Genomic DNA, 21840 nt, shown 5'->3' with positions numbered 1-21840 from the left:
ATCGGGACTTTTCTGCGACAAAACCGCCCCCGCTCCAATCTCGGAAGCATCAACCTCAACCTGAAAAGGGAGCGAAACATCAGGCTGGCGCAACACAGGGGCAGAAGAAAAGCGGCGCTTAAGCTCCCGAAAGGCCTCCACAGCCGCAGAGGACCAATTGGCAACATCAGCACCCTTCTTAGTCAAATCAGTCAGAGGTTTAGCAACACTTGAAAACCCAGTTATAAATCGACGATAGAAATTAGCAAAGCCCAAGAATTTCTGAAGACTCTTCAGGGAAGTAGGCTGCGTCCAATCACAAATAGCCCGAACCTTGACAGGATCCATCTCAACAGAAGAAGGGGAAAAAATATACCCCAAAAAGGAGATCTTCTGAACCCCAAAGATACACTTTGAACCCTTTACAAACAGAGAATTGGACCGCAAAACCTGAAAAACCTTCCTAACCTGTTGAACATGCGACTCCCAGTCATCCGAAAAAATCAAAATATCATCCAAATACACAATCATAAATTTATCCAGATATTTACGGAAAATATCGTGCATAAAGGACTGAAAGACTGAAGGAGCATTAGAAAGACCAAAAGGCATTACCAAATACTCAAAATGGCCCTCGGGCGTATTAAATGCAGTTTTCCACTCATCTCCCTGCTTGATCCGCACCAAATTATACGCACCCCGAAGATCAACCTTAGAGAACCACTTTGCCCCTTTAATACGAGCAAATAAATCAGTCAATAGTGGCAAAGGATACTGGTATTTGACTGTAATCTTATTCAACAGGCGATAATCAATACAGGGCCTCAGGGAGCCATCTTTTTTACCCACGAAAAAAAAACCTGCTCCTAAAGGGGATGAGGATGGACGGATATGTCCCTTTTCCAAGGACTCCTTAATATACTCTCGCATAGCAGCATGCTCAGGCACAGATAGATTGAACAAACGACCCTTGGGAAACTTGCTGCCCGGAATCAAGTCTATAGCACAATCGCAATCCCGGTGAGGGGGGGAGAGAACTAAGTTTAGGCTCCTCAAAAACATCACCATAATCAGACAAAAATGCCGGAATTTCAGAGGGGGTAGATGAAGCAATGGAAACCAAAGGTACTTCCCCATGAGCCCCCTGACATCCCCAGCTTAACACAGACATTGTTTTCCAGTCAAGGACTGGATTATGAGTTTGCAACCATGGCAATCCAAGCACTAAGACATCATGCAAGTTATGCAACACAAGGAAGCGAATCACCTCCCGATGGTCAGGAGTCATACACATAGTCACTTGTGTCCAGAACTGTGGTTTATTCCTAGCCAAAGGTGTGGAGTCGATACCCTTCAGAGGGATAGGAACTTCCAAAGGCTCTAGGCTAAACCCACAACGTCTGGCAAAGGACCAATCCATAAGACTCAAGGAAGCGCCAGAATCCACATAGGCATCCACAGTAATAGTTGATAATGAACAGATCAAAGTTACAGACAAAATAAACTTAGACTGTAAGGTGCCAATTTCAAAAGACTTATCAACCTTTTTTGTGCGTTTAGAGCATGCTGATATAACATGAGCAGAATCACCACAGTAGAAGCACAACCCATTTTTACGCCTATAATTCTGCCGTTCACTTCTGGACAGAATTCTATCACATTGCATAATCTCCGGTGCCTGCTCAGAAGACACCGCCAAATGGTGCACAGGTTTGCGCTCCCGCAAACGCCGATCAATCTGAATAGCCATAGTCATGGATTCATTCAGACCTGTGGGCGTAGGAAACCCCACCATGACATCTTTAACGGCGTCAGAGAGACCTTCTCTGAAATTCGCCGCCAGGGCGCACTCATTCCACTGAGTAAGCACAGACCATTTTCGAAATTTTTGACAATATACTTCAGCTTCATCATGCCCTTGAGAGAGGGCTAGCAAGGCCTTTTCAGCCTGAATCTCCAAATTAGGTTCCTCATAGAGCAACCCCAGTGCCAGAAAAAACGCATCCACATTGAGCAGCGCAGGATCCCCTGGTGCCAATGCAAATGCCCAATTCTGGGGGTCACCCCGCAACAAGGCAATAACAATTTTAACCTGCTGAGCGGGGTCTCCAGCGGAACGAGATCTCAGAGAAAGATACAATTTACAATTGTGCTTAAAATTCAAAAAGCGAGATCTATCTCCAGAAAAGAACTCAGGTATAGGGATCTTGGGTTCAGACATAGGAGCATGTATCACATAGTCTTGGATATTTTGAACCTTAGAGGCAAGAGTATTAAGATTAGAAGCTAAACTCTGGATATCCATTTCTCAACAGCAGAGATCTGAGCCATTCAGGGGTTAAGAGGAGAGAAAAAAAAAAAAACAGCAGATTGCAATTATGGCTAGACAGAACCTCTGAGTAAAAAAAAAAAAAAAGTCAGAAACTTCTTTTTTCTCACCTTCTTTAGCCAATACCTTTAATACATTAGGGCTGGCAATACTGTCATGATTCCCAATGGCAGGGACATGGGCAAAAAACGGACTAGCTCTAGGAAGATGGTATCTCAGGTAACCGCGATGCTGAACCTAACACGCAAATAAAAATAGCCAGGGGGTGTGCCTACGTTGTATCCCTAGACACCTCGCGCCAGCTGGAGAGCTAACTACCCCTATAAGAGGAATACACAGACCTGGCTTGCCTCCAGGGAAACCCCAAAAGTTATAGTAGCCCCCCACATGTAATAACGGTTAGGTAAGAGGAAAACACAAACGCAGTATGAATATAGATTCAGCAAAGTGAGGCCCTCTGACTAGATAGATGAAAATACAAAAGAGGACTTCGCGGTTACCTCAAAACCCTAAGCAGCCATCCTGAAACTACCTTAACTCCGTTATCAACTCATGACACCGGAGTAGTAATTTCAGATCACTAGAGCTTCCAGCAGCATGAGAAATATAAATGCATGCTGGACAAAACAAACACAAAAAGCCAAAGATTTCAACTTAGCTGAATTGCAGACTTGGAGCAGGTAGCAAGCAACAGAGATGCTCTGGTAACATTGATTGCCGGCACTAGAGTGACTGAGAAGCCAGACTAAATAGGAAACTCCCAATTTCCTGATGAAAACAGGTGCACTGGAAACACAAGACCAAAGTCAACCAGTACCACCAGTAGCCACCAGAGGGAGCCAAAAACAGAATTCACAACACGCTACGTCATCTCGCGAGACCGCAATACACTCTTGGGACCGTAGCGCGCGAGGAGCGTCGGTAACCGCTTCGCCTGCATCCGGGGGCCAAAGGATGTGAGTATATAACTATTTTTTATTTTAGTTATTTTTTTAACAGGGATATGATGCCCACATTGCTATATACTGCGTGGGCTGTGCAATATACTACGTGGGCTGCGCTACATACTGCGCGGCTGTACAATATACTACGTGGGCTGGGCAATATATTACGTGGCTGTGCAATATACTACATGGGCTGTGCAATATACTACTTGGCTGTGCAATATACTACGTGGGCTGTGCTATATACTGCGTAGGCTGTGCAATATACTACGTGGGCTGCGCCATATACTACGTGGGCTGTGCAATATACTACGTGGGCTGTGCAATATACTACGTGGGCTGTGCAATGTACTGCGTGGGCTGTGCAATATACTGCGTGGGCTGTGCAATATACTACGTGGGCTGTACAATATACTATGTGGGCTGTGCAATATATTACGTGACTGTGCAATATACTATGTGGGCTGTGCAATATACTACATGGCTGTGCAATATACTGCGTGGGCTGTGCAATATACTACGTGGGCTGTGCAATATACTATATGGGCTGTGCAGTGTACTACGTGGGCTGTGCAATATATTACGTGACTGTGCAATATACTATGTGGGCTGTGCAATATACTACATGGCTGTGCAATATACTACGTGGGCTGTGCTATATACTGCGTGGGCTGTGCAATATACTACATGGGCTGTGCAATATACTACGTGGGCTGTGCAGTGTACTATGTGGGCTGTGCAATGTACTACGTGGGCTGTGCAATATACTGCGTGGGCTGTGTTATACACTACGTGGCCTGTGTTATACACTACGTGGCCTGTGTTATACACTACGTGGGCTGTGTTATACACTACGTGGGCTGTGTTATACACTACGTGGCCTGTGTTATATACTACGTGGCCTGTGTTATACACTACGTAGGCTGTGTTATACACTACGTGGGCTGTGTTATACACTATGAGGGCTGTGTTATATACTGTGTGCGTGGGCTGTTATGTACTATGTGAACTGTGTTATATGCTATGTGGGCTGATATACACTCCGTGGGCTGTGCTATATACTACGTGGCTGTGCTTTATACTCCGTGGGCTGTGTTATATACTACGTGGCTGTGCTATATACTCTGTGGGCTGTGCTATATACTCCGTGGGCTGTGCTATATACTACGTGTCTGTGCTACATACTACGTGGCTGTGCTATATACTACGTGTCTGTTAAATATACTACGTGGCTGTGCAATATACTACGTGGCTGTGCTATTTACTACATGGGCTGTTATATACTACATGGCCGGCAGCATACAATCAGCAACAGGCACAGTCCGCGAATTGGCGCGGGATTTGAGCCACGCTTTGCTAATTGGTCGCGGCCGGCCGAATCCAGTGTATTCAATGTATTATTCTAAAATCTTCATAAATAAACTACATACATTCCTCCCCGCAGTCAGTGCTCGCTCCATAATCCCCTCCAGTCAGCCCTCACACAGGGTTAATGCCAGCGTTACGGACCGTGGTGTAACGCACTCCGTTATCGCTGCTATTAACCCTGTGTGACCAACTTTTTACTATTGATGCTGCGTATGCAGCATAATAAAAAAAGATCTAATGTTACAAATAATAATAATAAAAAAGGCTATTCTGACCTTCCGTCGTGTGCTGTCCTCGGAAGTGCAAGCGGCAGGTTCCGGTGCCAAGGATGCTATGTGAGAACGACCTGCCATGACGTCACAGTCATGTGACCGCAATGTCATCACAGGTCCTGCGCTCATACCATCCCTGGGACCAGAAGCTGCCGTGTGCACCGCACACAGGCGCCAGGACTTCAAGGGGCCTTCGGAAGGTGAGTATATGTTTATTTTTTGTTTTAAGTCTTTTTTAACCACACATATAGTGCCCACATTGCTATATACTACGTGGGCTGAGTTACATACTGCGTGGGCTCTGTTATATACTACATCTCTGTGCTATACACTATGTAGCTGGGCAATATACTAAATCGCTGTGCTTTATACTATGAAACCTGTGTTATATACTCTATGCGTGGTATTATATACTACATCTCTGTGTTATATGCTATGTGGCTGTGCAATATACTAAGTAGCTGTGCAATATACTACGTGGCTGTGCAATACTAAGTGGCTGTGCTATATACTACGTGCTCTGTGTTATATACTACGTAGCTGTGCAATATACTACGTGGCTGTGCAATATACTACGTGACTGGGCAATATACAACGTGACTGTGCAATATACTATGTGGGCTGTGCAATATACTACGTGTCTGTGCAATGTACTACGTGGCTGTGCAATATACTACGTGGCTGTGCAATATACTACATGACTGTGCAATATACTACGTTTGCTGTGCAATATACTACATGCTCTGTGTTATATACTACGTGGCTGTGCAATATACTACGTGGCTGTGCAATATACTACATAGCTGTGCAATACACTACGTGGCTGTGTTATATACTACGTGGCTGTGTTATATACTACGTGGCTGTGTTATATACTACGTGGCTGTCTTATATACTATGTGGCTGTGTTATATACTACGTGGCTGTGTTATATACTACGTGACTGTGCAGTATAGTACATGGCCTGTGCTATACAATACCTACATATTCTAGAATACCCGATACGTTAGATTCAGGCCACCATCTATTGTGTGTGTATATATATATACACTCACTGGCCACTTTATTAGGTACACCATGCTAGTAACGGGTTGGACCCCTTTTGCCTTCAGAACTGCCTCAATTCTTCATGGCATAGATTCAACAAGGTGCTGGAAGCATTCCTCAGAGATTTTGGTCCATATTGACATGATGGCATCACACAGTTGCCGCAGATTTGTCGGCTGCACATCCCTGATGCGAATCTCCCGTTCCACCACATCCCAAAGATTTCATGTTGTTTACGCCAAATTCTGACCCTACCATCCGAATGTCGCAGCAGAAATCGAGACTCATCAGACCAAGCAACGTTTTTCCAATCTTCCACTGTCCAATTTCGATGAGCTTGTGCAAATTGTAGCCTCAGTTTCCTGTTCTTAGCTGAAAGGAGTGGTACCCGGTGTGGTCTTCTGCTGCTGTAGCCCATCTGCCTCAAAGTTCGACGCACTGTGCGTTCAGAGATGCTCTTAGGCCTACCTTGGTTGTAACGGGTGGCGATTTGAGTCACTGTTGCCTTTCTATCAGCTCGAACCAGTCTGCCCATTCTCCTCTGACCTCTGGCATCAACAAGGCATTTCCGCCCACAGAACTGACGCTCACTGGATTTTTTTTCTTTTTCGGACCATTCTCTGTAAACCCTAGAGATGGTTGTGCGTGAAAATCCCAGTAGATCAGCAGTTTCTGAAATACTCAGACCAGCCCTTCTGGCACCAACAACCATGCCACGTTCAAAGGCACTCAAATCACCTTTCTTCCCCATACTGATGCTCGGTTTGAACTGCAGGAGATTGTCTTGACCATGTCTACATGCCTAAATGCACTGAGTTGCCGCCATGTGATTGGCTGATTAGAAATTAAGTGTTAACAAGAAGTTGGACAGGTGTACCTAATAAAGTGGCCAGTGAGTGTATATATATATATAGTACAGACCAAAAGTTTGGACACACCTTCTCATTTAAAGATTTTTTTGTACACATTCACACTGAAGGCATCAAAACTATGAATTACCACATGTGGAATTATATACTTAACAAATATATGTGAAACAACTGAAATTATGTCTTATATTCTAGGTTCTTGAAAGTAGCCACCTTTTGCTTTGATGACTGCTTTGCACACTCTTGGCATTCTCTTCATGAGCTTCAAGAGTATCAAAATGGCGGTATTACAAAGCAGAATACCGTGAGTTTAAATAGTGCAAGCACTTACTACTACTCACTTGCCGGACTATTACCACACCAGTCGTATGGAGATAATAGGGGAAGATGTGAAAACCACAAGAAAAACGACCATACGGAAAAAAACTATAAACAATAAAAACAACTCTATTAGTACAAACATTAAAATGTACATACAAAAATAGGACAAAGATGGAGGAAAATGGCACAGGTCACAACACGAATACTGCCGTGTAAATGCAAAACGTGCAGGCCCAACAATATCTCCCTAAATATAAAAGATATAACTATGGGGAGTGGACACCACTATACAAGAGTGGCTGTAATGGACATAATGTACCACGTTTGATCGTAATCCCCTGGAACACCCCACAAACAACATGTATACCTCAAGAGAAGCTACTGAATCAAATATATGTGAGGAGTTCAAGTACAATAACGAGGATGTCCAGGGAAGACTAACAATATTATATATCAAAAGCAGCCATTACTGCATTCATATAACATGCTACCGAAAAACTGAACCAGGATAGTACTGATATCGCCCATACAATAGACAGCACATGCTGTGCAGATGAATATTACCTGGTCTGGGGTGGTGCAAAAACGAGTGTCCAATGTGTGGCCCGCACGTCAAAACCCGATGCGCGTTTCGGAGCTGGGGCTCCCTGACGGAGGAGCCTGAGGCGCGTAGCCGGTGGCCGGAAACGCCGAGGAAGTATTGAGCTCCAGGCCTTACTTCAAACCTACGGCAGGACAGTCAGTTATAGGCAGGCTGTCTCACCCGAATCACCTAAGAAGACATAGGGGGCAACAACAGGAGAGGGGCGACACTAGGGTCCAGGAAGAGCTCCGAGCCTACCCGTCATACGGGTGCATCCTAGCCATATCATCTGGGGGACGAAGAAGAACATCATAATCGAGTTGTGAGGGAACTTCAGAAACAGACACAACAGTTGTGGGGACTATCCCGTAAGCACAGCAGGGGAGGACCACAAAACACAAGCGCTAGAAGGTAGGCACAGATTTCCACCTGCAAAGGGAACTCTGGAGGTGCCATCGGACCGGCCGGACTTGCGCAGCCCGGTTAACCGTATTCCGGACTGAGGATCCTGAAGCCTTCAGTAAAGAGGTAAAGAGACTGCAACCTGGTGTCCTCGTTATTTACTGCGACCTGCACCGCACCATAACATCATCACCACCCACACCTTTCATTGGGTGCCCCTCAGCAGGGTCACGGACCGGGTCTAGCCACCGTGACAACCCCAGGACAGAGACTCAGAGGCCCGGTACCGGGTACCCCTCGGCCCTGCGGCAGTGGGGGCGATACAGATACACAGCTGATAGTTGTACTGAATAGACTGTTAGAATTTGTATTATGGCAAGAAAAAAGCAGCTAAGTAAATAAAAACGAGTGGCCATCATTACTTTAAGAAATGAAGGTCAGTCAGTCCGAAAAATTGTGCAAACTTTGAAAGTGTCCCCAAGTGCAGTGGCAAAAACATCAAGCACTACAAAGAAACTGGCTCACATGAGGACCGCGCCAGGAAAGGAAGACCAAGAGTCACCTCTGCTTCTGAGGATAAGTTTATCCAAGTCACCAGCCTCAGAAATCGCAGGTTAACAGCAGCTCAGATTAGAGACCAGGTCAATGCCACACAGAGTTCTAGCAGCAGACACATCTCTAGAACAACTTTTAAGAGGAGACTTTGTGCAGCAGGCCTTCATGGTTAAATAGCTGCTAGGAAACCACTGCTAAGGACAGGCAACAAGCAAAAGAGACTTGTTTGGGCTAAAGAACACAAGGAATGGACATTAAACCAGTGGAAATCTGTGCTTTGGTCTGATGAGATCTTTGGTTCCAACCACCGTGTCTTTGTGCGACGCAGAAAAGGTAAACTGATGGACTCTACATGTCTGGTTCCCACCGTGAAGCATGGAGGAGGAGATGTGATAGTGTCGGGGTGCTTTGCTGGTGACACTGTTGGGGATTTATTCAACACTGAAGGCATACTGAACCAGCATGGCTACCACAGCATCTTGCAGCGGCATGCTATTCCATCTGGTTTGCGTTTAGTTGGACCATCATTTATTTTTCAACAGGACAATGACCCCAAACACACCTCCAGGCTGTGTAAGGGCTATTTGACCAAGAAGGAGAGTGATGGGGTGCTACGCCAGATGACCTGGCCTCCACAGTCACCAGAACTGAACCCAATCGAGATGGGTTGGGGTGAGCTGGACCGCAGAGTGAAGGCAAAAGGGCCAACAAGTGCTAAGCGTCTCTGGGAACTCCTTCAAGATTGTTGGAAGACCATTTCCGGTGACTACCTCTTGAAGCTCATCAAGTGAATGCCAAGAGTGTGCAAAGCAGTCATCAAAGCAAAAGGTGGCTACTTTGAAGAACCTAGAATATCAGACATAATTTCAGTTGTTTCACACTTTTTTGTTAAGTATATAATTCCACATTCCTCAGGTGTCAATGGTAGACAGGTGACTTGCAATCCAGCTGTCCCGCCGGTTTCTGTTGTGAGACGTAGAGTACTTCACAACTTCGGTCTTCCGACTACCGCTATCTGTGCTCGGCATGGAGGAAGCTTAGTCGCAGCTCCTGTCTCCAGCTCTTCACTCTCCTGCGCTCCTCTTCCCCACTCAGTCTCTTTACAGACTGCTCTGCTCTCTTCTTAGCTCTTCCCAGGAGCTGCAGCACCTCACGTGGCTGCAAGGCCCCTTCTTTCTCTCTCAGACTCTTTGTCTGCCTCCTCTCACAGACTAACTCCTCCCCCAGACCAGAAAATATATTTATATCTAGGGAAACCGAGTAAAGAGCTCCTCCTTCTGGACTGGAGTCAGAACAGTGTTGTATGTGCTGAATACTAAATAAAGGGATCCTTCCTTGCTTCCAAGCGTGACATCACTCTCCCCTTAAAGAGAATCTATCACCCCATTTTTAGCCTATAAGCTAAGGCCACCGCCATCAGGGGCTTAGCTACAGCATTCTGTAATGCTGAAGATAAGCCCCCGATGTAACCTGAAAGATAAGAAACACAAGTTAGATTATACTCACCCAGGGGCGGTCCCGGTGTGGTCTGGGCGTCGTGGTCCGGGTCCAGCGCCTCCCATCTTCATGCGATGATGTCCTCTTCTTTGCTTCTTGTTGCGGCTCCTGTGCAGGCATACTTTATCTGCCCTGTTGAGGGCAGAGTAAAGTACTGCAGTGCGCAGGCGTCGGGCCTCTCTGACCTTTCCTGGCACCTGCGCACTGCAGTACTTTGCTCTGCCCTCTGCTCTGATGGTGGTGGCCTTAGCTTAAAGGTGAAAAATGGGGTGACAGATTCCCTTTAAGGAAAGCAATGCCACTGTAACATAGTACACTGACCATATACCCTATACCCATGGATTGCTATACTTACATGATATCTTTCTAATCTCTAGATACAAAGGCAAGTCTACCTCAATACATTCCTAGCAATTGATAACAAAGGTAACCATCCCTTTCTCATATGTATTCCAAAAAGCTAGAGATCATCATCATCCTAAATCCTTCACTAACCCTTTGTCTAACAGGATAGTCCACTATGGGTGTGAACAGTTTCATTTAATTCCATTCTACTGGCCAATCAAGGTAGTTATGAGAGCTATGCAAATAATGTAAGATAAACAAATGGATAAGTAACCTTCTTTCTTTCTTATAGACCACTTTTGACAGACTTCCATAGGGCAATCTGAGAGCCCAGGACCTACATACGATATAACGACCATAGGTGGACCATACTATGTATTCCCTTACATCTATTTATGTGCTTTTCTATCTGCTCCATTTTAACACCATTTCTTATAATCTATGACCTTTTTTTCTTTTCAATCCTCTTGTTTCCCCTCCCAATCACTACAACACCATCTGACTTTCACAAGCGGTTTCAGCATGCACACCAGATAACGTTATATACTAATATCATATATAGAAAATACGTGAGATAATTAAAACATGTATCTATGTTTTCTTTTGTTTATTATTCTCTTGATTTTGATTGTAATATATGCTTTTTTTGTTATTACATATGAACAGATTGTCTTCCTGACGAAGGCTCGTGCCTGAGCCGAAACGTTGGAAACCATTCTCTTTAGCACAAGATATATTAAAAAAAATTTGAAAGTAACAGTTCTGTCTTCACGTTTTTGGAGTGTGCCGGGGTTAGATCTTTTGTATTGTAACAACCAGGAATCTGGGGTGTTACATATACAGTGTGTATATATATATATATATATATATATATATATATATATATATATATATATATATATACACACAGTGCATAATCACAGTATCACCAATATAATGTATATACAGCAGTCTATATACTGTACATTATATGAGTGATACTGCTACTGATGTTTTTCTGAGGTAGGAAGTAGTAAATTATGGATCGCATCAGACTTGAAGGCTTTTTATAGTCAGGACCATAGGCTCATATCTCCAGGATAACCAGGACTGGTACATTTAAAAGATGCTGTGTGTGAATGGCTACTGTGCAATATCAATTATCCTGTGCCCCCTCCCATCTCCATGTACACAGACAGTAGGAAATATTCTGGCTAGTACAGACCATTTGTTAACCCCCTTTAGTGAAGCTGCATTTTTGATGCCTCTTCCACATGCTCCCAGGAGATTCCCCCTGTGGTGCTAAGTCCTGCAGAAGACCAGGCAGATGCTATATCCTTACAATACTGGTATGTACAGTTTCAATCTTTTGTCAACTAAATGTATTCTGCTGTTATGATTTCCCTTATTGATTATATATTTCCTTCACAATCAAACTTTAGTCTTTTTTCACCAAAATATTGTCTGTGTAGAAGATTTAAAAATTCATTTATTGCATTTAGTAAATATATTACTTACATTGCTTTTTACATCTTTTAGTTTTGGTAAAATGTCTATAGCGAATCCATCAGCTTGTCCTCGTGTTCTGTTTCCTCCGTTCATGTAATTGCCAATTGCTAGAATCAAACCCAAAACACGCAGAACTGCAGGGTCTTCTTTTAAAATCTGTAAAAGTAACAGGTTCAGAAACTGTCATTTTTTAATTGAAAATGTATAAATAAAAAGAAAATTATTAATATTCTATAACCTGTTAAAGAGCAAAATATATAACATAGCCGAACATTTGTCTTATAGAGTGGGAATTATGGATATGTTTATACATTTACAAACAAATGCAGCTAAACATAGTCATAGTCAGTGCCCAAGTTATACACAGGTAATCCAGCCATAGCATTCACTACTGCACAAAAGTTTTAGGCAGGTATTGAAAAAATGATGCAAAGTAAAAATGCGTTCAAAAATTCATGGTTCATGGTTTATTTTTCTCATATAACAAAATTCAAAGTGAATAAACAAAAGAGAAACCTAAATCGAATCATAATTCGTAACCACTGATGCCCTCAAACCAGCATTCAAGCATCAGTTTTTCTAGGTACACTTGCATAGAGTTTTTGAAGGAATTCAGCAGGGAGATTGGGTCAACAACTTGGAGAACTGACCCCAGATCTGAGGTGGATACACATCCTTTGCCTTCAAAACAACATCAAAGCATCAGTGTTCATAATTTCCTTTTGAGGAGAAGAAGGAGATAAATGTTCTGGAAGCTCATGCTGCTATAAAAAAGGAGTGTCATGATCCAGGCGTGGTTTGTTTCTTGCTATGCTCTCCCCGGTCTGGTCTTGCAGGAGTTAACTTTCCTCTGCCTTGTTCTGGGATCTGTTTGGCTATTTCTGCCCGCTGCTGTCTGCAGGCAGTGTCAGTTACAGTTCCTGCCCAGGCTTGAGCGGCTGACCCCGTTACACGCTGATTTGTCTTCTGCCCGTTTGCTCAGTCCCCGTGCTTTCCCAGTCCTGCTACCCCACTTGACTTAGTGTTTGTTCCCGTGCTCTGACCTCCTGGTATCTGACCTGGCTTGACCTCTGACTCATTTGTCTGTCTCACATCTCTGGCATTTCTGTTCCTGTCTGGCTTTTAACTTCTCTGGCTTGCATATGACCACGTTTGTTGCTGTTTCCTCTTGTACTGCATTTCCTGACCGTTACAGACTCGGCTTGTCTGACCACTGTCTCGTCTCCTAGTGGTGTCTGCGCTGCTGCACTGTGGTTCTACACTGTGAGCACAACCTTTCTTCCTCTACCAGCTCCCCCTGGAGGAGGCTGTGCATACTGCGCTGCGGCAGCATTACAAGGAGTAATTCCACATGTGGTAATACTTCAAGTAGCTTTTATTAACGCATTTCAGGTTTGTACCGAACCCTTTCTCAAAAGTGAACAACATATGTAAATCTATACAACAAGAGGGGGGCTTGAATACACAAAAATGTGGTCAAGGAACACTCATCAAGGCATGATTAAGGTGTGGTTTGTAAAAAAAATGGTAATAATAAAATAATAGAATAGACTGGAAAATATAGAAATCATTACTGGCGTGCTTAAGGCATTATAGAAAAAGTAATACCTTAAAAATAAAATGAATAAAAAACAGATAAACCATAAAATAATTATAATAAATACCAAATTTTTGAATGTCAGCGAGAAAATGAAAGAGTGCTACAACTCTGTGGTTAACACCATAACTTAGAAAGACCGCATTAAACTACACAGGTATTGGAAGGATTCTATATACAAACAGATGTACTTTCTTAAACATAGTCATAGTCAGTGAGTCATAGTCAGTGCCCAGGTCATACATAGATAATGCAGCCACAGCATTCACGACTGTGCAAAATCTTTAGGCAGGTGTGGAAAAAATGCTGCAAAGTAAAAATGCTTAAAATATACAAGTGTTCGTGGTTTATTTTTCTCATATAACAAAATGCAAAGGAAATTAACAAAAGAGAAACCTAAATTGAGTCATAATTTAGTGTGATCATCCTTTGCCCTCAAACTAGCATCCAAGCATCAGTTTTTCTAGGTACACTTGCATAGAGTTTTTGAAGGAATTCAGCAGGGAGATTGTGTCAACATCTCAGAGAACTGACCCCAGATCTTTGCCACTCAACAATCTGACCCTGGCCACAACATACAGCATGGCCAAGATTATGCACCCACACAGGGTGAAGGACAATTTGGACAACAAACCCAGCAAGAAAGAGAGGCTGGACTCCCGCCATCACCTCCGCCAACTTTCCAAAATCTATAATTATTTTTGTAATTTGATTTTGCTGTTGCAAAATAATATGTTTGTTTTATTGTTATGTTTAACAACATTTAAAAAATGGGTATGGCCAAATTTCTATGGCCACAAAAGCCATATGACTGAAAAGTTTGAAATGCCAATTTTTATCTCTTCTTACAATAATTAATACAAGATAAAAAATGAAAAAACAAACCATCTATTACATAAATCAAATTAACACACACAACATCTTAAATGAAAAAAGTATATTTATATACACAAACATTTTAAACTTATAACATAGATACAGCATGCTCTTGCCAGGGAGTAGCACCCTGAGGTTCTACAAAACAATTAGTGAAAATATCACGTACTTTCAGTCCGGAAAACGGACAACGCTGAGGGATCACATATGGTCTAGGCCTACCCACATTGCCCAACACACCTTCAGCACCATCAGATGAGCATTCATGAACTCGGGTGAAGTTATGTAGGACCACACATGCTTTGATGACCTCATTTACATTGGATTCACTCAGCTGAATGGCTGACTGGAGGACCCGCCATTTGGCACAAAGAATGCCACAGGCGCACTCCACCATACGCCGTGGGCATGATAGGCGCAAGTTAAAGATTCTACGCCGGTGGTCCAGGTTTCGACGCAGATATGGCCTCATTACATGCCTGGTTACTTGAAAGGCCTCATCTGCAACAAGGACATAAGGCACAGATTCTTGATGGGAACCTGGAAGCTGATGTGGTGGTAGGTCCAACTGGTTATTGCGCAGCCGCCGACACATAATGGAAGAATTGAAGACTCTAGAGTTTCCAGTTCTCCCATAGGCCCCAATATCTACAATTATAAACCTGTAGTGACTGTCAACCAGAGTCAACAACACTACAGAAAAATATTGTTTATAATTATAGAATTGGAACCCTGAGTTCAGCGGCTTACGCACACGGATGTGTTTCCCATCAAGTGCTCCAATACAATTGGGAAATTGGCATTGTTCCTCAAATCCACAGGAAATTCAAACCAGTCTTCCATCTTGGGCTCAGGCATGACCACTTGATGAAGTCTGGACCGGATTTCTGAACAGGTAGACCGGACTATGCCCGAGATTGTAGACCTCTCAATCAAAAATTCATGATGGAGTGCTGCATAGGAAAGACCAGTTGTCAGGAAGCTAAAATACAACAAAAAAAACATTAAAACTGTTTGCAGGTTTTAAAACATTCATATACAGCACAAGTACTGTGTGGAACTAACAAGCCAGGCTATCACTATCTTAAAAAATCTACACTGGCTATGTGAATTTAACATAAATAACATATTCTTATTACTAAGAGTAGAGATTTGAGATATATTAAGAATAAAAGAACCAAAACTGGTAAGCAGAACTAGATAAGACATTTAGAGACATATCATCAACATAGAGTATTGAGGAGGAGGAATACATACCACAACGTAAGGAGAAGACACTTCTCAGCAGATATACATTTACGCATCCTGGTGTCCTGAAAGGTTATCACATGGCGCACTGTCTCCGACAAAATATCAAAGGTGGCAAGGCTCATGAGACAATATTGATAAAACTTGTCGGGATGTGTCCGTAGAGATGCACAGAGATGGTGGAAATGGACTTTAGTGAGGCGTTGCCTCAAAAACGGATGGACCCACATTCGTCTCCTCCTCCTCAGATCCAGTATCACTGGGTATGGCTGCCCAAAACCCAGTTGTATAGGACACGCTCAGTTGGGGTGAACCTAAGTCTGTCTGACATGTTGCCAACAAGCCACCAATACATCAACACAAGCACAGCAACAAAATGGCCAGATTGGAGGCTGCCACCTGTTTTAAAGGCAATAAATAGGGTTGCTGATGGTGATTTAAATCATTTTCAGGCCTCAAAACCGTTAAATGTCCATTTTGGAAGGTTACGAGAAAAAAACGCTATACAGATGCCATACGGAGGATTGCATGCGCAAAATACGCAGCCACACCTTGCCAACGTATTGCATACGGAACAATGTTCAGAGAATTTTTTTTGCCGTAAAAAACGGACCATATTTTTATACGTTAGGTGTGATCCCGGCCTTATATGGAAAAATACCTACCGTATTTTCCGGCGTATAAGACGACTTTTTAACCCCTGAAAATCTTCTTAAAAGTCGGGGGTCGTCATATACGCCGGGTATCGCCTTGTACGCCAGGTGTATATGGTGGGTGGGGGGGGGAGTGGTCCTGATGACGACGAGGGGGTGTCTCACAGGAAAGTGAGTATCCCCCATTACCTCATCGTAGCGCTGCAGCGTGGGGTCTCTGTGCTGGGAGCGGCGGCTGCTGTGCTGTGGGGCGGCGGCTCCTCTTCTGCAGTGTGGGGCCTCTGTGCTGTGGGGCGGCGGCGGCGGCGTATCTTCATGCAGTCGGGGCTCCTCCGGCATCTCCTTAAAGCCCGGAGGCCCCGCTGGCAGCTCCATCGGTGCAATGCGGTGGCCTCCGGGAAAATGGCTGCTGCTCAGATTCAGATCTTGTCCCGAGATCTCGGGAGACGAGATCTGAATCTGAGCAGCGGCCATTTTCCCGGAGGCCACCGCATCGCACCTATTGAGCTGCCTCCGGGAAAATGGCCGCTGCTCAGATTCAGATCTCGTCTCCCGAGATCTCGGGACGAGATCTGAATCTGAGCAGCGGCCATTTTCCCGGAGGCCTCCGCATTGCACCGATGGAGCTGCCAGCGGGGCCTCCGGGCTTTAAGGAGATGCCGGAGGAGCCCCGACTGCATGAAGATACGCCGCCGCCGCCCCACAGCACAGAGGCCGCCGCTCCCATCACAGAGACCCCACGCTGCAGCGCTACGATGAGGTAATGGGGGATACTCACTTTCCTGTGAGACGCCCCCTCGTCATCATCAGGACCACTCCCCCCCCCCAAAAGGCACATATTCACCGGCCCTATAAGACGACATACGGTGTATAAGAAGACCCCCTACTTTTAAGAAGATTTTATATTTTAACTGGTAAAGTTGGGGGGGTCGTCTTATACGCCCGGTCGTCTTATACGCCGGAAAATACGGTATGTATATTTGTGCTCAAAAGTTTACATACTCCATCAGAATTTTTGGTTTCTTGGAGTTTTTACAGAGAATATGAATGATAACACCAAAACGTTTTCTCCACTCATGGTTAGTGGTTGGGCGAGGCCATTTATTGTCAATCTGCTGTGTTTTCTCTTTTTCACTGCTTCTGGAAAACGCCCATGAAGTCAAAATTGTCAGTACACCTGTAGACAAAATTCCTAGAGGGTTGTAATTTCATAAATAGGGTCACTTGAGGGAGGATTCTGCGCTTCTGGCATTTAGATGCTCTGTATAGGGTGTCCGCAAACTATTCTACGAAAATTTGTTCCAAGAGTCAAATAGTGCTGATTCCCTCTAGAGTCTCACCATGTGGTGCACAGCCACATATGGCATATTGCCATGTTCAGCAGAAATTGTGTGACAAATTGTGGTAACATTTTTACCGTTTTCCCCATGTGAAAATGTAAAATCGGGGGTTAAAACAACATTTTTGTGCAATAAATGTAGTTATTTTTTCTTCACTGTCCAAAGGTATCAAATGACAAAGGCAGCGTGCCGAAACGCGCGTTGGGGAGGACGCCCATCCAGGAGACCAGGAGCACATTATATTACTCTGCAAGTTACCTGATATTATTATCATTATATAAGGTTTACTTGTTCTTATAGATGCTTACTCCTGGTCGTCTAATATATGATGTGGTCCTACAGACACCTGGTGGTGTATTTTTGTATTATTGCACTTTACCATTTTAAAAGGACTCTGTCACCTCAAATTGGCGGGATATTTAAATGACTTTTTACCTGTCCGATGGGCGGCATTTCATCTTCATTTCTCCAACTTGTCCGTCCCAGTTATCCGCAATATGTTAGTGAATTAGAGTACTTGTGGTCCATAGTTGGCGCGTGCGCAATGCAATCTTCGGTCGTGCACGCGCAGTATGCTTTGCCCAACTGCAGGCTAAGCCGAAAAGCATTACTGCGCATGCGCCCGCGCACTATGTCCCGCAACACAGCAAAATACTGACCAACTGACTGTGGGAAACCTCAGATGGGTCATTCTGCAGAGCTGTTCACATATTCTATTCCATGGGCATCAGAGGTCTGCTAAAGAAGAAGATGGATGCAGTGGAAAAACCCGATGTTTCAGAGCTAAGATTGTCCAAAGAATCTTCTCCTGCATCTGTTGAGGGTGAAGATAGGGAATCTCTTGACCTGTCCTATGCTGATCCAGAAAAGGAACAGGCCTTGGAGATTGCTGCTCCAGGGGACCTGGATGAACCCCCATTCTCCACCACTCCACTCAAAGTTTCGAGTATCTTCGACCAGCCTTACCGGAAGAAGATGGAGCTAGAGAGACAAGAGGAGTTGCGAAAATTGTGGGCAGCTGTAGGCTCTCAGATTAGCATCAGGGAGTACGACGAATCTTCGCCTGTGGAATGGCGAGCTTTAAGAGACGGGGAATGTAAGGAGGTGGTCCGGACCATGGGTACCTGCATGCCGGGTCCGGAACTAAAAAGGCTACATCCTCTGTTTTCGGGGGCAAGCCTGAGAGAGGCGGACCTTCCCCTGCTGCAGGAGGGAAGGAGGAGAGAGGCGGAGCTTCCTGCTGAGAGGAAGGGGTGGGGAGAGCCTAGAAAGAGCATGCAGCCACAGTAGTATAAGTTGAAAAAGCGCACGCTGCAGGAGGGGCTGGCGCCAAGTAAGTGCAGTGTGCAGAGTGGTGAGCAGCGTGCTTCCCTTACCTGAGAGTGCTGGGCCTGTGACAGGCCGTGCTGCTGCTGTCCAGGATAGGAGCTGTAGTGCTGGGGGGATTAGCCATGCCAGCAAAGCCTTGCCAGCAGTTAAGAGCTGAACCAGCAGAGCTGCGCCAGCAGAATAGAGCTGTGCAGAGCTAAGCCAGGTGCCATACCCGGCGTGATAGTGAGTACCACACATGCTCTGCCCAAGACAGACCCCTGTACACAGTTCCACCGTTTGTGGACGACTGACTGTCATCTCCCCACAACCCTCCATGCTAGGAGGTGACACTAGTTGAAAGCAGAGACTCCACTGAGTGTGCGATGCAGAGAGAGAGAGAGAGACACAGATGGGTAGGCCAGAGCCTCTCTACCAAGGACTTGTGTACATGACGGAGCGAAGTCCCGTTCCGGTAGTTCCCCATACTGGACTCAGTACTGTGCTAGATACGTTTTGAGCACGGGAAATCTTCCTACCTCTCAGAGACTGCGACGAGACGACCTGCACTACTGTTGCCGGTGCCACCGTTGGAACTTTGAACTTCCTCACACCAGAAGTCTACAGTCCGGTAAGTTTAACCTCTTTATTACTGAACTTCCTTTTGTCCCTATCTTACCCTGCCATCCTCCTAGTTCTGCCCCATTGCTTACCTTCACCCTTCAACCCCCTACTCCCTGTGAGGAGTATTGTTCTTTGTTAAATAAATACCTTAACTCTTGGTCTGCCTCCTGTCCGTGGCAACATCCCGCGTTCCTGCAATTTCTACACATGCAGACTGTACTGTGGTGTCAGGACAGGAAGAGCAGGAGGATGACGCTCAAGGTGAGAAGTGTGAGAACAGAGAGGATGACAATGAGGTTGTAGATCCCACTTGGCATGAAGTCAAAGGTATGTAGCTGAGTAGCTCAGCGGAGGAGGAAGAGGAGGAAGATGAAGAGGTTATGTTGCAGCTTCCCAAACAGACATGAAGTGATGCAACCACGACAAGCACTGCATCCTCAGCCCCAACTCTGGCTGTAGCCAGCACCAGTCGCGAGTGTGCAGTTCACAGGGACGGAAAGAGTTGCCTAGCCTGGACATTTTTTGAGACCACAAAGGATGACCCAACGCACGTTATCTGTCAAATTTGCAAAAAAAAAAATCTCGGTAGAGGCAAAAATTGCAATAATTTGACAACTATATGCATGAAATGGCACATGGCCGGTTCACACCACTGGCCATCCCGTCAACCCCATCTGCTGCTTGTTCCTCCTCCATCACCATTCCAAGTCTTCTCACACAGGTCTTCGGCTGCAGAAACTACAATTGTTTACCCACTACTATCAGGGTGAGTGAGAGCTGGTCAGCTGTTACGGAAGTAGACATGACTGCTGCTTGTGTCACCTAACACAACACATCTTTCTCAATCTATCATAACATCTCCGCCTGCACCTCACTCACAGTCAAGCAGTTTGTCCTGTTCTCTGTACTCTACAATCTTAGCACAGCAACCAGCCCTCGGTCCTGCAGTTGTGGTCACGTAAAAGAATGTTTCCTCCTACACATGGCAAAGCTAAGAACTTGAACTCCACCATCTCCAATCTGTAGGTCATGGAAATGCTGCCTTTCCACCTGGTGGATAGAGATGGTTTCAGAAAGTTGATGGCCATCGCAGTCCCCCAGTACCAGTTGCCCAGTCGCCATTACTTCTCTAAGAAAGCTATGCCTGCACTACACCAGAATATCGCTGACATCACCTGTTCCTTGAAAAAAAATCGATGTCTTCCAGGGTGCATTTCACCACTGACACCTGGACGAGCAAATATCGGCAGGGGTGTTACATCTCGCTGATAGGGCACTAGATGATTATGGTGGCTGTGGGGGCAGGTGGTCTTTTTGCTGCTCCACAAGTCTTGTAATCCCCAAGGCTTGCAGGAAAACCTCTGTATCTAACAGTTCCTCCACTGCTTCTACCTCCTCCACCTCCTCTAGAGCCTCCACCTGTGCCCTCAACATCTCCCTTAATCAGACACGTGTTCCAACAGTACAGATAGAATCTCCCCCACCTCCGTACTGTGCAGCCATGGCTCATTACAATCAGGCAGTCTTTAAATTAAAATGCCTTGGCGATCGCAGAAATACAGCTCAAGAGTTGTGGACAGGTATTCAGGCCGAGTTATAGCAATGGCTATCTCCACTAAACCTAGAGCCACGGAAGGCTGTGTTTGATAACGGTGCAAACCTCCCAATGGCCCTACACTGTGGCAACCTCACACACGTGCCTTGCATGGTTCATGTCCTCAACCTGGTGGTAGAGCATCTTCTCCCCCACTATCCTGGCCTGGATGCGCTGCTGCAGAAAACACAGTAGCTGTTTACTTCCAACGATCGTACCCCGAAGGTCATTGACTTGGTTAACTGTTCCGACATGATGGAGTTACACTCTGCACATATTGCAGCAGCGATGAGCCCTGGTGCAGAATGTTCTTTTGCATAGCCTGGGCCAACACAGTACAGATGTGGTGCAAATGATGCTTACGGAGTGGGCACAGGTGAAGGATCTCTGCACCCTTTTGCACAGCTTTGAAATGGCTACTAATATGGTTATTGCTGATGATGCCATCATCAGCATCACTATTCCATTCATCTACGTGCTGGCACACACTTTGAATAGTCTGCGTAAGGGGGTGATGGTCCCAGAGAAAGAGTTGGAAGCAGAGACGGATGCGGAAGGGATAACAATATCTCAAATTTCCAGATGTGTCGTCGCACAGGCG

The 21840-nt window shown here is 45.0% G+C and overlaps 1 protein-coding gene across 1 annotated transcript in view; it reads right to left on the bottom strand.

Moving 5' to 3' along the window:
• Window positions 1-21840, bottom strand: part of FMN2 (formin 2) — a 450026-nt gene that overhangs the window by 152676 nt on the left and 275510 nt on the right. Inside the window, exon 11 of the mRNA XM_077289102.1 lies at window positions 12009-12155. Within this exon, the coding sequence (XP_077145217.1) occupies window positions 12009-12155 (147 nt within the window). The remainder of the gene's footprint in view (window positions 1-12008; window positions 12156-21840) is intronic.

Source organism: Ranitomeya variabilis, chromosome 2 (assembly GCF_051348905.1).
Source record: "Ranitomeya variabilis isolate aRanVar5 chromosome 2, aRanVar5.hap1, whole genome shotgun sequence".
NCBI classification, from domain to species: Eukaryota; Metazoa; Chordata; class Amphibia; order Anura; family Dendrobatidae; genus Ranitomeya; species Ranitomeya variabilis.
This window is presented reverse-complemented; position numbering and strand designations above follow the sequence as displayed.